Consider the following 18,221-nt stretch of genomic DNA (forward strand, 5'->3'; position numbering starts at 1 on the left):
ACTTATTTGGGGCTCAGGCACTAAAAGGATTAAAACTGAGAAGGAGGCAAAAGATCTTATTCCCCATAAAATGAATAATATTGAGATTCTCACAATAGAAGGTATTGAGAACATCTCTCTGTAATTGCTAATGTCCAGGCTCTCAAAGTTATGCAGGACCTGCTAAAAGTTGGCAGCTGGACCTGAAAGGAGAGAATGATTCCCAATCAACACTTCATACAAAACCAGAAGAAGTGGTGAGACTAAGAGAAAAACTAAGAGGCATCTTGCCTGTTCCCTCTACAGTTGTCCCATATCTGCTTGTTGTTCAGCTGTAACTTCAGCCTTGAAGGCAGTTTGATGGGAAAGGTTTTTAGCCCTTCTCTACAGTCACATCAGGTTTAGACTGGGTAAAACCCTGGCCTGCAGATTTTAGCAGTCAAATCTTCCATACTTCCATAGCTTCTGCTATTGCACCCTCTAATACAAAAATGGCAAAGAAACAGTTTTTGAAGCTTTGGCTTGCATATTTTTTCCCATAGATGTTGGTCCTTCGCAAATGTAGAGGAGCACTTCGGGCAGAAGCTGTGGGGGGATACGTTATTGTCCTTTACCTGCACTGTATTGCAGTAGGGATTGCCAGGATTGCCCTATGTTGGAGGGATGTCTATGGAAAACAGTAAAGGCTGTGATTGCGGTGAACAGCAGATCCACCAAGTTTCTGCACATGTGGGGCATTTTCTTGTCTGTTCCCCAGGATCTTCACAGCTGCTGTCAGCTGCAGACCTTGCATGACCATGAATGTGAGTGGGACAGACCTTACTGCTGCCGGAGAAAAAACAGGAGCATCTGGCTGAGAATATCCTGATGGTAAATGTTCATTTCAAAATCTTGTTCTCTGCCTTTTCATTTGGAAAAAAAAAAAAATTTGGTCTTTCTTTCTTTCTTTCTTTCTGTCACTCAGTCTTGTAGTGCCACTTTATAGCATTTTGACATGCAGATGTCATGGAGAGTTCATACAAGACAAAGTAAGTATGGCTAGTGATTTATTATTTGCATTGTTTGTTACTTTTCAACCTAGGCAGACTCATCACCTAGATTGTCTCAAAAATACTCCATTGCCATTCTGCGAGTATCAAAGGCAGTCATCTGTAGAAATTATAAATTGCCTGCAGGAAGAAATGATGATATTACAATGTGAGTTTTTTTAATGTCATTTGATTTTTTTTTCTTTTTCCAATAACTGTGTACTGAGATTATAGTCACTTTGTAGTTAGAACTGCTTGTGCAGAAGACAAACATGCCTGCTGGGGCCTCCCAGGAGGCATATTTTTATTGTTTCATGTTGTTTTTCCTGGCTTAAAGTAAGGACCAGATTTTGTGAACCAGTGGCAAAATATGATTTACGTAGAACCATGTTGCCTCCTAACCCCTTTGTTGTTATTAGTAACTAGTGAAAATACAAAGCATGAGACACTGAGAGTAAAGTACGATGTCATCTGCTCTGCATTTTTTTTGCTCAGTGCTACACATATGCCCATAAAGCTTGTGCCCACCTCTTTAGATAAGTATGTACATGATTAACCTGTTACCATGTGTTATTTCAGAGGGTGTATCTACAAACGTGCAAATTCAAAGGCTGAATGTTTTGATCTAATAGAATGTGGCAAAATTCAAATGTATTTGTACCTGGAGAATAAAAATGTATCTCTGCTATTGCTGATTTTTTTCTTCTTTACAGCAGTTGTTTGCAGGGAAAAAAATCCTCTCTGGTCTTTGAGGCATGGAGCATCCTACTATTTCTCATTAACAATAGTCTTTAAAAGAAATATTCTGCCTATTGGCTCAGCCAGTGAGATTTGTAACCGTGCACATGCAAAATATATTTCAAAGACTTATCTGTCATGTAAGTTTTAGAAACTATTTCCCTTCATTGTAACTTTCTGACACATATGGCTACTGATTTACACGATAGCAATTTAATCTATTGTCTTGAGAATCAACCGGATATGACGTTTGGTCTTTATCTTTCCTTTTAAATGAACAAGAGTTCCTGGCTTTTACAAAAACAAGAAATTTCAAACCAAAGCCACTCCAGTCCTGTCCTGTGAAGGAACATGGAAACAATGGTGTTGTAGGCTACAGGTGGGAACTGGAGGAGCTTCTTGTTCGTGTCCAAGAGGAATCTCGCACAGAAGAAGGTACATTCATTTCTAATTAAAAAAGTGATAAATTTATAGAGGCTTATATTCTGGCATATCTCACTGATAGTATTATTCTTAGCTAGTGGCACCTGTTCTATTAGAATTGGGAGAAACTTCAAGTCTGTAGCTTAGAACTGACTGGGAGATGGCAGGGGATGAAGAGAAGGGCTTTATATCCTTTTTTTCTTTGCTTGCTTTGTAAAACTAAAGGGTTAAACAAAAGCAATATCTGATTTGGTCACAATAACACAGTGTATGCACTAAAAATACACTAGCAAGTGTGTAATCTGAGAATAATGCCTATTGTTTTCTTTACCATTAATTTGTAGTCTCATTCCCATGCTGTTGCCACTTCTTAGCTATCTTGCAGAAGTAACAGCTTTATGTCAGAAAGCAGGAGACAACACTAGAACTAATTTTGGTGAATGGAAGTTTTCACCCTGGGTCTCTAATCTCTGTGGTTTCCTCCCTTTACTACTTGCCCCTTATCTCAAGCATATTATCACTCTGAAATCACTGAAACCAGTGAATTATAAGCTTGTGATTATAACGGTCTGCCAGCGAGTCCTTTTCCTTTTGTGGATGTTTGAGCAGGATGCAAATCTTGCACAACAGAGGTGACTTTGATTGGGACCAAGCTGGCCGATCAATTCTGGTGTGATTCTTCATGTCACGTTGTCTGAATAAATAATGCTGTGCATTGAAGGGCTTTGTGCGTGCAGTGATAAATTAGGGTATGTATTTATGTGGGGTTGCAGTTCCTGTGGAGGTACCCCACATTTCCCTGCAACGAGAAGTGGAAATAGGAAGAAAGAATAGTTAATCTCCTAGATTACCTACTTTAAAGAAGCATGGGTAGGTAACAGAATTACTGTAAAAGTCTGCATGGATTACAACTTTCTGAAATGTTGTAGAACCTCAGAAATAACTTTGTAAAGAATGGGTAGAAAATGGTGAGTTATGTGAAACAGACTAAACACCCCAAACTAAGAATGTGCTTCTCTCTCTTGTGTGTTTCTTTGTGTTCTGTTTGTTTGTTTGGTTGGTTGGTTTTTTCAGATGCTCTTCTTGGCAGTGCTGCTAACAAACCTACTGCTGACCACTGTAATATCAGGTAGGAAAACATGTTTATTTTCTGGTGTCTAGGAACTAGAATAAGTTTTCACAGTTTCTTCTGTAAGATTTTTTTCCTCTTTTTGTCCATCTAATCCTGCAACTCTAAGACAGGCAATAGTCTCATCATTCTGGTGATGTTGCTAAAGCTTCTCCTTTTGGCTCTTTGCACTGTGTTGAGTCACAAAGATTCTGTGAATTTGGTGATGCTTGGATGAACAAACTATGGGGCTTTGTTACTGCCCTATTGATTTTAATGGGATTACAGGGAGGCACAGTTTATAGCATCATAGAATTATAGAATCATTTTGGTTGGAAGAGACCCTCAGGTTCATACAGTCCAACCATTAACCTAACTCTGGCAATTAACCATGTCCATAAGAACCTCATCTATACATCTTTTAAACACCTCCAGGCATAGTGACTCAACCACTTCCCTGGGCACTGTGTTCCAATGCCTGACAACCCTTTCTGTGAAGAATGAATGAATGCATGACATTCCTTAAAGGATCAGGACTGAAATTATCCATACAGGGTTTGGGCCAGTAGAAATAAAGATAAAAAGCTATTTAAATAATGCATATAATAAAAAAATAAAAAAAATAATTAAAAAAACAAAACAAAAAAAAAACAGAAAAAAAACAAACACAAAAAACCAACACACAACCAAAACCTAAACCTGTGCTTGATCCTATGGATTCTGATGCCAGACATACAATCTGCCTAGAAGCTAGAGCTGAAGGTTTAGGACATATAGTGATCAATGGCAATAAATTGCATCAGAAAAATTCCTGAACTGAAAAATGAATGTTTTACATTGCAAGTTACATTGTGTTTTGATATCCAGGATCATCGGGTTCTTCACTTCAGGAGTTATCAGTTTCCCGTTGCAGCTTTTTTGGGAATGATCATATCAAAACTTTTGATGATTCTTTCTACAATTTTGCTGGGGACTGCAGTTACCTCCTTGCTGGGGACTGTCACAAGCGCTCCTTCACACTCTTAGGTGAGTCTGTGCAAGAAACCAAAAAGTAATAAATTCAAAATATTCTGGGGATGTAGTGTTGCCCTTGTGTTTGGTTCTGTCACTGAGAAGAACAGACAAAGAGTGTTGCTCTTTGTCAGATAGGAGGGACCACTGAATAAAAGGATCTTAGGCTGTCTTCCGAAAACAGGATTATTTCTGAGGAAATTCTGCCACTTTGGCTTCTGTTATCCCCTGGTAATATAGCTTGTGTATAACTAAACTGACAAGAAATGGAGATTTTCTTACTGGCTCTTCCAAAAAGGGAAAGGGAGACCATTTTTAATTTTGAATTCACTAGGAGAATGTGGCTGTTAAAGCTGAGTACAGGAATATGACCTGCACGAGCATGTAGAACTAATTTTACCTGCATGCTAAATGCCCACAGTAAGATAAATCCCATCCTACACAACAAGAGGCCTTTGAATTAGCATGAGACTCTGCAGCATCATTCTTGGAGATGGGCAACAGAAGATATGAGAACCAAAGACATATGTTACTTTCATACTGAACACTTTCGGCAGATATTCATGTATTAACTAATAACTGTTCTGTATTAGTCATAATAGTTTAAGATGACTTTTTACTGACCATAAGTAAAGTGAAGTAAACTGATGCCATCACTCGGAAAAGGAAACACATATCAATTTAAATAATTTTCTTTTTCAACTTAATTAACTTGGTACAACTTTTTTGTATGTAGAAGAACCTGCCAGCAGATGTGAAATATGAATTGACTGAAGTATTTTATGTGATCAAATAAGTCTTAAAGCCTCAGCCCATGGCATTTTTTTTATTTCTTTGTTGGGCATGTAAGCATGGCATAATCTATTTTTTTATTGCTATCTCAGTATATGTGTGTGGGTTTGTTTCTGTTTTGGATACCTGCCTGTGAAGTGCAATCTTGATTGCTGAGTAAAGCATATAGGTCTGGGCAAAGCTGGCTACCTTGGAGCAGAAGGCCCAGAGCAGGTGGTGCATTGTGCAAGGACCTGCTGTAAAGTCATAACTGGACAATGGGCCAAAGCAGAGAAAGGACTATTTCTGTACCACTCCCGCTGTCTTTTCTCTCAGAGCCTAAGAAAGTGTTCTTCATCTCTATGTGCTGCTCCTTTCGAAAAATTCAAAGTGAGTAGCCCCCTAGTTGAATAGCCATTATTAGCATCCACTCCTTAAAGACCAGTTGAGAAGGTTAGAGGGCTTACCAAGAACTAAGATATCCAGATTCAGTTCTTCCATCAATTCAACCGATTCAGCTCCTTCTCTTGCCAATGAACTATGGGTTGTTCTTGGGAGGAAACTAGGAAGGGAAAGAGCAGGGCAGATCTTTGGGCATATCTCCTGTGGAAACAGCTCCAGTGTGGATGGTAGGATGGAGAATTCACTGTCTAGAGAGATTAATGGGGGCAAGGTGAGTCCACAGCTAGTGCCAGATCATGCACCTGCCAGTGGCTGATGCAGGCCTTATCCTGGGACTATATGTGCATTTCACATTAAACAACTATAGGATAAAATAGATGGAAGGCTCTCAAAAAATGTTAGATTATATACTCCCAACGCTGCTATGTGTACTGTCAAGTTGTTCTCCTGAGACTCAGAACTAACAATATTTGCTTATGTTTCATCTCTTCAGGTGACTACAAGGATGGGGAAAAAATTGGTTTCTCAGTGTATCTTGGAGAATATTTCAGCCTTCGCTTCTCTTTAGATGGAAGTGTGATGCAGGAAGACAATAGGTACCTGTGGGAATGACAAGTATTTCAACAGAAAACCCCCAATGTTTTTGTGTGTCATATTCTGAGAAATTCTCATCTTTCTTCACAGGGTTTCCATACCTTTTGCTTCCAATGGCATTTTTATAGAGAAGGAGGCAGGTTATTATAAAATATTCAGCGATGAGCTTGGCTTTGTGGTGAAGATTGATATCAGTGGGAATATTCAGATACTCCTTCAAGAAAAGCACTATAATAAAACATGTGGGTTGTGTGGCAACTTTAATAGATTTGCTGAAGATGACTTCAGAACTCAGGAAGGTAAGACTACAACTAATTGTATTTTAGTGTACACTTTGCACACTTTTCCTGATGGGTGATTCAACAAACATTTTGCTGATCCAGCAAAACGTTTCTACCAAACCTGTCAGGTGTCTCATCTTGATGTGCTGAAAAGCTATCTGACTCAGTTCTTTCATGTCCCATTCTCCTGAAAGGGAATTGGTCTCACATTTCATTTCTGAGCAAAACCTGGAAGTCTGAATTCAACACTTTTGAAAACCTTGAATCTTGAATTATTTTACAAAGATAAAGCTCCATGCTAAAAAATGTGTAATATAGTGTGTGGGGAGGCTGACTAGGAGAAGACCCAGCCATAATGATATGAGGAATACTCATTGATTTAACTTCTGATTTTCACAAGTTAGACAAGCGAGAGTAAGAATAGATAGTGTTGCAATAGCAGAATATTAAATCCTGGGCATTGTTCCTGGCAGGTTTGTACTTGGATTTGGCATGGGATTCTGTTCTCTAAAGTGGTTACAGTTAATGACATTTCCCTGTCCATATGGACTGTTGGGTTGGAGGTGTGCCTTATATCACAGCAAATCCTAATGCAAGGGAGAGATGAGACTGCTTTTGCTTTTCTATTCACTTTTATGGAAAGTCTGCCAGTGTGGGTGAAGACTAAGAGCTTTGGAAAAGCACTGAATATGATTTTGAAGGACCAATCTTGATTTGTGGTATTTCAGAGTGTTTTTTAATTCTTAGCACTTATCTGAAGAGAAACGGTTTAGAGTAACGTTAGTTAATACATTAATTTATTAATCAATAATGTAAAGTATGTATTAAAAATAAATGACGTAAAAAATAGAAAGGGAAACAAAGCAGCCTGGAGAAGAGCCTGGCAGTGGTCCAGAGATGTGTCTTACTAATGCTTGGAATACTTAAACATAGCTTCAATGTACAGAAAAAAAAATTATTTCATATTATCTTAAAGTGATTGATCAGCACTTCAGCAATGTAAATAATAAGAAACAAACTTGCCTCACAGAGTTGCTTGGTGGGGCTTGAATACCTTGATGTCTGAATGTGTTGAGGTCTGAAGTTCACATGTTTTTCTTGAGACAATAAATATGAGTGAGGCTATTACAGAAAGCAGGAGCAAAAAAGGAGACTGTATTGTCTTGCACTACTCCAATGTAGAGGATTCTCTTCTGCTGCTCATGTTTAAACTTGTTTCATGCTGTAGTTGTTTAACATGCCTGGGATTGTATCTTTCCTCTCAAAAAACAAAGGAGTGCTTTCACAATCACAGGTTTCTGAATGTAGTGACAGGGTTACTGCTTGGAAGAGCAGAAAAATAATAGAGAATGTGGCAGAGAATATGTATGTTCCATGACGTGGCGTGGCCCCTGACTTTTGTAACCTGCATGGACATACAGATCTGTGCTTTTAGCCTGATTAATAGGACTGCATCTCAGCAATTCTGCAGGTTTTTTTTACTCTGATACAATAGACCTTGCATTTTAACTAGTTCAGAAGGAATCGGAATTAATTACGTTTGAATTTGTTGTATCAGTGACGGACATCACTATGTCTACAGGTTGTTTGTCTTCTGGCCAGCTCTGCTGGTAGGGTGGTTCATATGAGCTCTTCTTAACTTTCTCCAAGTAAAATCAGCTTTTGATTAATTCAGACTTTAAAAACAAACAAACAAAACAAACCTGCTGAAGTTAACTTCTACATAGGCTGCAAAACAAGCAGCTGGGAGAGGTAATATTCTTTAAATGAAAGATCTAGGCAGCCTTTTGATAGCCTATGAAGCAGTTTACACTTTTTTTTTTTTTCTTCTTCCCACTGCTGTTTTTATTTGCTCTCCGTTTAGCCTGATTAGATCTCATAAAGGTCAGCCGAACCCAGGATGTGAGCTTGCTGTAATGACTTTGCAATATGAGGTGAAGCACAATCTTAAGGTGAAGCACCTTAACATAGTACTGGTAGGACACAGCTTTGAAGGTATTGGTCTTAGTAGCTCTTGGACCTCCAAAAAACAAAGACAAAAAAACAACCCAAGGCCACAAAACAACAGTCTCCCCACTAGGTTTCAGAGTTACAGGCACACTTTTGTTCAGACAGAGGATGGGGTGCTGGGCCACTCTTATTGACATAGTTGGTTGTTAAACTAGTTCATCCTGGAGAGAAGTGCTTATGTCCTGTTAAGACTGACAAACAAGATTGAATACATTGTATGCAGTTGCTTTTTTGTTGGCTATAGCAGTTAAAGCAAGCGAGCTGCCCTTCGGGAGTTTGTTCTGACACTTTGAGCATGACTATTAATGAAATAAAATAAGAAATTTCTCAGAAGCTTTTCAGGGTTTTTTGTTTGTGTTTGCTGGTTTTTCCCCTGGATCTTAATGAAGGAGTTAATTTCTCCTTTGCTTTTTCTTGCTATTCCTGTCATTTATAGCCATTCTGTGAATGCTTCCAAGACTTTGTAAATGAACAGGCTCTGCTTTCTGACATGATCATACACTTCTAACTGGTTTACAGTCTTTGTTCATATCAGAAACATGAAGTCGAGTCCTTTCTAGATGCTCAGATGGCAGCTTTCAACTTGTGGCATTTGAGTGTCAGGTGATCATTGTCACGAGCATTTTACAACTGGGCATCCAAAACACAGACTAGAAGAGATGACTTAAATAATACTATGGAGAAAATCTGACACAACATGGGCAATTAGATCCTGAAATCTCCTCGGGGCACACACATGTGAGCAAGTGGCCAAAACCCCATAACATTGCAGCATGTTAGTGGTTGAAAGGCATGCTCTTACCTTGCAGAAAGTGTAAGATAATTTCTCCCCAGAAAGAGAGGCTGCAGCACAAGCTAAAGAGCTTATTTGCATGCCCATAGCCTTGGACTTGCCTAGTATGCTTTTCGTTGAGCTGTCTCACAGCTATATAGTTGCGATAGATGCTTGGATGCCTCGATCATCATTAAGGTTTATTTGTGCAAAGGAACTTACTGAAGTTCCATAGAGGAATGTTAATCTACCATTTTGCTACTTTTGCATGTTATACATTCTTAGAATTATGGAAGGAAAAAGAATAATGACCCAAATCAATCCAACGTCCCATTGTGCATTTTTGGCACTGGCAGGAAGCATGTTTCTGGGAAACTGTCTCCAAATTACAAATACATTAATGATAAAACAATAGCCATGGCTAATTTTGAATAAAGACTTGATATTCTGAGCCTGTTCTATCAGCCAGTAACATATTCTGTATTTCAGCAGCTTAAAAGGCTGGAATAAGTGATGGCACTGGGCAGCAAATATTGGCTAAACAGGCAGAAGCAGACAGCATCTATAAGGAAAAATCTGATGTTTCTGGTGATGTTTTCATTAAAGAAGTAGTAAAAAATACATATAGTAGTGCAGATATATATTTATTTTCTCCTAAAAAAAAAAATCCCCAAAATTTTGCTGATTTCAAAATCGAAATCTCTTGGCATTTTAAAATATATCTGCGATTCTATTTTAGGCAAGTTCGAAGTTTTTTTTGGCCCAAGTAAATAATCTAATTTTCTTTCTTTCATTTTAATTTGAAAGCAGAGGGGATAGATTCACAAGGGCATTTAGCTGTCATTTACAAACAGTACAAGTTAAGAAGTCTTGTTTTGTTCCTGTCTTCATTACATGGTATTTGTCTGCGATACCAGAAACCTGCATTTGTAACCCACTCTGCTTTATTTAGAGTTTGGAATGAAAGTTATACATTTTTGTTGTGAAGAAACTGCCTTCATCACTGGGCTGTGGAGTTCTGGAGACGAATCTTTCCCTCCCTTGTGTTTAATATTATTAATTTAATATTAATTGAAGCAGAGAGGGTAGGAAAGACTTTATAGGCAATGACTTAAATATTTTATATCATTAATTTTGTCCAAACTATAGATCAAGCTTACAGATAGTACATGACACTATACAAGCAACAGTAAAACAAGTCAAGCTATGTGAAAAACAAACAAACAAACAAAACCCCAAACAAAACAAACAACCCATTACTTGGTAAATAACCAATATGTGAAAGTTTACACACCTCTGCTTACAGTGTTGTAGTGTCTTGCACAAATTCTTGTGTATATTTTACAGATGAGTTAACAGACCCCGGGACAGTTAACCTGCTGGACCTATGGCCATATGGAAAATCTGCAGGAGGTCCAGGGAGGGAGATCAGGGTTCCTGCCTCCCACTCATGTGCCTTGAACATGAGGTGGTTATTGTGAACAATTTGCCTTGCCTGACCATCAGTCTCAAAGTAAACAAGCAGCATACCAGTTTCAGATTTCAAAAGGAACTGGTGATTTTGAGACACGGATTTCATAGTGTTGTTGTTTTTTTTGTTTGTTTGTTTGTTTTTTTTTCCTCCTGTTGAGGGTGAACATCATCTATCTGAAAACTGAATAAGTGAAAGCAACTGTTCTGACCAAAAGAAGGGAAGGGGGATGTCTTGCCCAAAACATATCAGTGTGGTATGTGGTTTGTGTGGAGGGGTGTATGTGTTCTTCTTTTTTTAATTCTCTCCAAGGAGACAGAGACATGAGTGCAACAATTAGAGCACTAAAGTCCAACAGAACAGCCCTGGAGGCCCAACCTGCTGCTCAGGTGCTTTGTGTGTGGCCTTCTCCTGGAGGACCTTAGCAGGAAGGTGTTTTGGGGACGTGGGGAGAAAGTGAGATTTGGTTTGTGCTTTAACAGCTACCTCTAGAGCCCATCTTGTATCCTAAAAAGAGAATGCATGCACACTAGAGCTGCCTGAGGGTCTTGGCTGTTGAGCAACCAGTTCACATGCTCATACCAGTCCATACTACAGCCTGTATCAGGCACTGGTTCTTCAAGCACTTGTCTTGGATCCAACTTTGTTTTCATCACATTTTGTGACAGCATCTGTTTTCAGCACGCTTCCTGCAAGACGTAGACAAAAAAAGTGCTTTAGGAAAAAATCCCACCCAGGCTGTATGGAGAGTTTCGGGGTGCTAGGGTCTGATGAGCTCTGGGTGGGAATTGTTTCTTCAGGAATGTGGCTGCTTAGACAAAGAAGACTAAACAAACATGGAAGGAACAGAAGTGAGACAAAATTCCGCTCTGAGTCTGTGTGAGTGAGGAGACCGTGCATCATGAATGCTCAGGGAAGGGACGTGGAAAGACAGAGAGAGAGACATCGAAGATGTTTATACCTCAGCTGCTGTGGCAGGAATAAATCAATATTTGGGACAGGCTGAAATAAAATTAAGATATTCTCACTAGCTGGGGGAAAGTCTGCTCAGCTAAGCCAAAAGGCCTTTTAAAGAAAGAATTAGGTTGCCAAAAAGGATGGTAGGAGAGGAGAGCAGTTGTGCTGCATGGTGGGTGTGCAGTGCTAGTGTAGGCAACTGAGCTGCCCAGCTGCTCTATTAATAGTATCACCTATGCATGTAAGAAATCCTAGGATTCTTTAGGCTGTTTCTGTTGTGTTGTCCCTTATACTGCCTTTCCTACCCCCTTGTGTCCTTCAGCAGAAGAAAATGGAAGTGTTGCATGAAAGACAGCAGTGGTGGTGGGCACTCTTCCCTCTGCCTGGAGCAGTCAGGTGTATAGGGGACAGTTCTTGCTCATTGCTTTTCCTCCTGAAGCCTCATCAAACAGATAAAGTATTTGAGGATCAACACACAGGTTGATAAGGCATGTAGCACGAAGTATGTATGGATTGAAGAGTCCTCTCCAAAGTCATCCTCTGCAGAAATAACATATTCCCAAGACATAAATCTGTTAAGCAGCTCAGTGGCCCCAGAACCACTTCATAATTTCACATTAGAGCTCTTCTGATATTCAGTGAAACTTTCATGTCCAGTTGCTTTTTACCTTTCCAGGAGTATGGAGTGCATCTTAATGTGTGATTGTAAAGCTGTTCATTCAAGGAGAATACAGGTAGTCTGAAAATACAGGTTCTAGTGGATCTGTGTTATGGGAAGTAATAACTAATGATCATCACTGAAATACTGTGCATCTTTAGTGACTGTGTTGTTTAGCGTTGAGGACAAAGCTTCTGGGGTAAACAGGTTACAAATGTGTGTGCGAAGTTGTGCAGTGCTCTCATTTTGAAGTCAGAGTGCCTCTCCAGCCCTTTAACTGTTGCCATATGTTACTTAAGGCTACGCTGGACAAATCACAGGAAAAAGACACTGCCAATTGATCTCAATTAATTATTATCCTAGATTTTTACTGTTGGATGTTGAGGAGGTTTATCTGAAGCAGGACCTTGAGATATTGGCCAAACGCAAATACATCAAATATTGCCTGTTCCAAACAGCTTGGAGGTTAGTTTCAGGGCCACACGACTTCACACAAAGGAAGAAGTACTCTGGCAACATGCTGGCAAATCATTTGTGCCTGTGGAATAGTCTGCTAATATACAGACAGGCACTGACAGCAAGAGGGTTTGAGGAGCGGGTTGCAAAAAACCAAAACCCACAAAAATTTGAAATTATTATTTTGAAAAAAAATTACTTTTTAGAAGGTATGTTATGAAATGACAAGGTCTTAAACTAAAAGAGGGGAGATTCAGGCTAGGCATGAGGAAGAAATTTTTTACAACGAGGATGGTGAAACCCTGGCTCAGATTGCCCAGAGAGGTGGCAGATGCCCCATCCCTGGAAACATTCCAGGCCGGGCTGGACAGGACTCTGAGCAACCTGATCTGGTTGAAGATGTCCCTGCTCATGGCAGGGATGTTGGACCAGGTGACCTTTGAAGGCCCCTTCCAACCTAAACTATTCTGTGAAAGTATTAATCATAGAATACAGAAGAGGAGTTAAAATAGTATAATACAAATGTTGCATAAAATAATTACATAAGAGGTACGGATTTATAAGCACCACAGAAAAATAAAATCTAATGGAGGGGGAGATGCGAAAAAACAGGTGACCGGTATTTCAGGGCCAACAGTTGTCCCAACCTTCAAATCTTAACTTGTGGGTAAATGAGGATCTGGTGATACCTACCAGTGGGAAACTCAACATGGATGTGCATTCAGAGCCTGAGGAACACTACTTCGGAATGGAGCTCATCTCTTATTTTATAGCTGTAAGACTGCATTAGTGCAAATAAAAGGGGATGTATTTAATTTGACACCTTGCTTCTCCTCAGCCTAGACTTGATTTTTACTCTAATCTTTACAATCCCTGGAAAACCAAAGCGTTACATTCTTGTTGCTGTGTTTTTCTTTTCCTGTGCTCAGTCCTGGCTCTCTAAACAAAAATTTCGTGCCGTTTACCACCTTTTGCCTGTCATCTTTCCTTGGAGTCTTCCTCCTTTGACATCTGCTGTGGGCCTAATGTATGCTACATTTACAAGCCTCAAATATCTAGTTTACAAAATGAAGTCTACTAAAGTGTATTGACTTTATTACATTTCCCTTAGCATTCTTGGTGTAGTTTTCATGACTAACCTTTAGTTTTGGAAGAGTTTTAATGTTCAGTATATTCTGTGTGTTTGTACTTAATGTACAGCAGGTATCTTGATGACATTTTTGTTATATATTCATGTATATAATGATATAAAAATATGAAATATAAAAATATTGCATAGATATATTTAGTAAACATTTATTTTGTTTTTCAGATGCAGTCAGGGTCATATTTCAACATAGTCTCTGCATAAGGTCTTGGGAATGTGCTAACAGTGGCAATTTATATTCTCACATGCAACACAATAGGGTCTTAAAGTAAAGTTACAGAACTAAGAGAGAGTCATGAAATGAACTGTTTTGTAGCAGGTATTCATGGAAGGAAACAGAAGTAGTCCTCTAATCAGCCAGGCCATGGGAGGCCAAAGGAGGAGGAGAGGAGGATATTCCTATTCTGGGAGGATCCCCCTTCTCAAAAGCATGGAGCAAGAGAAACAGACATGCTGCTTGCATCTCCAAGGAAGTGACAGCCATGCAGTTTAACTTCTTCAGTTTTGCTTTTATGCAAAGGGGGTGGAAATCTTGGCAAGTGTGGGCCAGGAGCTGCTTGTGATAGGACAGAGGAGAATATTTCAGGACCACTTACACAGTAAGAGCGTGGGCCCAAACAATTATGATGTATGTTAAATCTCTTTGCAAACAAGATCTAGTTTCATATAGAAGGAGAAAATCAAAGCCAGTTAGGATCAGGAATGCTAATACTTTCATTGATTAAGGAGAGCACCTTCATTTTTTTTACCCCTTTAATGTCGCATGTTTTACTGAAAGCTTATAAATATTAGGAAAATGTGAAGGCATGCTTAGTCTTGTGTAGATTATAGCTGACCAGCAAATAACTCCTACCATGTGCATGCAGATGTGAGAAGTACTGAGACCTGCCTTCTTCAGACTTTAGTCTGTCCTTGAACTCAGGGAAGTCCTCTGCAGGAGTCAGCCCAGTTCATTCAAAGTGGCTTTTCCACAGTCAGTCTATTTGGAATAGAAATTCATCAGATATGACAGTTTTTTAAACAGCTTTCAGCAGACTGTCACACAGATAGTAGCCAATAATGATGACTTGTTGCTCAAACCCCTAAAGAGCCCTGTGTTTCTCTTCTTTTTCATTCACAGGGACTCTTGTGGGAAACAGTTACGATTTCGCAAACTCATGGGCTTTGCACAGTGAAAACAAGCAGTGCAAAAGAGTGCAGACTCCAAGCAACACCTGCAACATTTCATCTGATATTGCAGAGAAGGTTGGTGCCGCAATATACCATTCTGGTTTTGGTCTTCCTCTACCTGAAGGCATCTTTCCTTCCCTTCGGCAAATGCTTCCTTGAATTTATGTCTGTACCTAACATGGTCCTCCCTCAGCAAGTGGTTAGAATGTGAGGCATTGGAGATAGCTCTTTTGGGTTTCTGAGGTGCAGCATGGTCTGAGATAGCTATACTGAGCGCTGCTATTGTTACTGCACTGGAACAAGACGCACATCTCTTTGTCCAGCCCGGCAGGAGTTAACCGTGGGGCTGATAGTGTCTGTACTCGGGTCCCTGCTGTGGTGCAGCAGGGTCAGGTGCACTCAGGAGGTGGAAATGACACATCCTCAGATCATGCCTGTGCTGTTTGTGGGCTCTCCTAGCTTCTCTGTGAGCCAGTGTGGGGCTAGATGCAGGATGCAGCTGTGTTTGTTGTTCCTGAGCTGACAGCTCTGTGACCTCTCATCCTCTGGCTGGTGCCAGCAGGAGAATTTCTACATTAGGGTGCTGCAGAGAAGTCACCTTGGAGGTTGCATGTCATGGCTGATGTCTTATTTACTGCAGTCTTAAGAAAGGAACAGTTTACTCACTAGTTAGTGAATACAATTTTTCTCTTCTACTGCAGCGTGCCTGACACTATTATTTCTAAAATTTTAGTACATCTGTACTTCTCTTCCCCCAATAAAACCCAAACCAATACACAAAAGTAAAATAGATGACCACGAAACCACCAGCTTGTTTGAACATGAAGTGTGAGTTGTTGCCAAAGAAACTTTGGTATTGCTTGGGAAAGGCGTGTTTAGGTGGTACCTGGAGAATTACGTAGTTAATTCCCTTGCTTTGGCTGGGCCCAAAGGGTTGTGGTGGACAGAGCCAAATCCAGTTGGTGGCCAGTCATGAACGGTTTCCAGATGACATCAAATTGGGTGGAGTGTTGATCTGCTGGAGGACAGGAAGGCCATACAGAGGGATCTGGACTGTCTGGATCGCTGGGCTAAGGCCAAGTACCAGATCCTGCACTTGGGTCACAACAACTCCAGGCAGCCGTACAGGCTTGGGGAAGACTGGCTGGAAAACTGCCTGACGGAGAGGGATCTGGGGGTGTTGATTGACAGATTGCTGAATATGAGCCAAGAGTGTGCCCAGGTGGCCAAAAAAGCCAAGAGCATCCTGGCTTGTATCAGGAATGGTGTGACCAGTAGGACTATGGAAGTGATTGTGCTACTATACTCGGCGCTGGTGAGGCTGCACCTTGAATACTGTGTTCAGTTTTGGGCCCCTCATTATAAGAAGGACATTGAGCTGCTGGGAAGAGTGCAGAGGAGGGTGATGAAGCTGGTGAGGGGCCTGGAGCACAAGTCTGATGAGGAGCAGATGAAGGAACTGGGGCTGTATAGCCTGGAGAAAAGGAGGCTGAGGGGAGACCTTATTGCTGTATACAGCTACCTTAAAGAATATCATAATGTAGAGGGTGTTGGTCTCTTTTCCCAAGTAGAAAGTGATAGGACAAGAGGAAATGACCTCCAGTTGCGCCAGGTGAGGTTTAGATTGGATATTATGAAAAAATTCTTCACCGAAATGGTTATCAGGCATTGGATCAGGTTGCCCAGGGAAGTGGTTGAGTCGCCATCCCTGGAGGTGTTTAAAAGGCAGTTGAGGTTCTTAGGGACATGGTTTAGTGCTAGAGTTAGGTTATGGTTGGACTCTGATCCTGAGGGTCTCTTCCAACCAAAATGATCCTATGATTCTGCCGGCAGGGGAGCATCAGTTCTGAAACCTCTGTAGGTACCACCACTACAAATCATACTTGTGAAGGTGTTGCAGTTCATCTACCTGGGAGTCACCAGAATGGGGAGATGCTTCAGCAAGGATATTTTTAATAGAGGAGATGTTCTCTGTAGGTGTTCCAAAGGCTCTGTGCCACCAGGATATTTCCCTTGCCAGGAGGCAGAGGTTCCTTCATCTGTGCACACAGATAGTAGCTCCAGTTTGTCAAATACAGAACTGCTTGTCTCAGCCAAATCTGTGACCCCCTTTTCTGCATCAATCTTTTTCCTTTCCTCTTTTATAATTACAAAAAATGTTCCTTCTTTCCATTAGTCACAGGGTGGACACATGCGGTTACTAGCTCAGGGAGGAAAGTAGATTTGAATATATACAGACTGAATATGGTATTACAAGTTATGATTGTTGTGGTAAATTGACTTCTCATCCATTGAGGCTTTTCACCTCACCTCGGGTACTCTGTGTGAATCAGAATGGTCTGGTGGATGCTAGGTTTACATTTAGAGCAGAGTAATTGAGGCCAAAACTTAGTCTTTGGTTTCTTGCTATACAAGTCCTTTAGACTGATACTTGTTAAACTAGGCTGAAATAGTTTCTGAAGAGTAGTAGCACTTCCTGGAATGTAACTGCTCTACAGCTACTTGAGTGCTGGTTTCCTGGTTACTTGGAAAAAGCTAACTTAGACTCAGGCAAGATTGCCAACTTCTGACTATTTATACTTCCATTAAGCTTTTGGATGGGGATGCTTGTATTAGTTGTGCTCTGAAATTCATTGAAACATGCTTGTGCCCCTTAGCATTACAGCTTCAGCCATGCAGCCTACTAACTTGACTGAGGAAATATAGTAGTGATTTCAGGTTGGAAATCTCAAGCTTATGCTTCTTCATTGAGCTGAGCCAGTGTGTGGGGGGCATTTCTGTCAGGGTTGGGACTGACTGAACATCTAATGGTGCATGATGCCCAAGATGTGACCAAAGCATGCGTTGTTTCAACCTGACTGAGATGCCTTCTGAGGGAGAGAGCTGTGTTTTAAATTCAGTTACAACTCTAGAGCAGGGCTAGTTCTTGTAACTGGTTGTGCCTGCTGGAATTTTATCTCTTCAGGCAAGCTTAATGTTTAGAAAAGGTCAAAATTGCAACTGAGGCCAGAGAGTGGCATTCAGGGTGATATCTTATCTGATGGGTAGACTGCAACTAATGGGAGTTTTATACAGATCATGTTAAATATTGATGTTTTGTTGGATAAAGTTTGCTCTCCTGCAAACTGGATGAAATGATCTTCTCTCTTGTGTGAGCTGATGAGCTCACAGCATTTAACATTAGCTTAATGTATTCACTGTGCAAGAATAAACACAGTGCTATTAATAGAAGTCCAGCCAAACCA

The 18,221-nt window shown here is 40.3% G+C and overlaps 1 protein-coding gene across 1 annotated transcript in view; it reads left to right on the top strand.

Annotated features, from left to right (window-relative positions):
- Window positions 1–2,061: 2,061 nt before the first annotated feature.
- Window positions 2,062–18,221, top strand: part of VWF (von Willebrand factor) — a 143,413-nt gene continuing 127,253 nt past the window's right edge. Inside the window, exons 1-6 of the mRNA XM_065843019.2 lie at window positions 2,062–2,180; window positions 3,243–3,297; window positions 4,144–4,302; window positions 5,954–6,056; window positions 6,145–6,353; window positions 14,927–15,051. Of these exons, the coding sequence (XP_065699091.2) occupies window positions 3,243–3,297; window positions 4,144–4,302; window positions 5,954–6,056; window positions 6,145–6,353; window positions 14,927–15,051 (651 nt within the window). The 5' untranslated portion in view covers window positions 2,062–2,180. The remainder of the gene's footprint in view (window positions 2,181–3,242; window positions 3,298–4,143; window positions 4,303–5,953; window positions 6,057–6,144; window positions 6,354–14,926; window positions 15,052–18,221) is intronic.

The sequence above is a fragment of the Patagioenas fasciata genome, chromosome 1 (assembly GCF_037038585.1).
Source record: "Patagioenas fasciata isolate bPatFas1 chromosome 1, bPatFas1.hap1, whole genome shotgun sequence".
NCBI lineage: Eukaryota > Metazoa > Chordata > Aves > Columbiformes > Columbidae > Patagioenas > Patagioenas fasciata.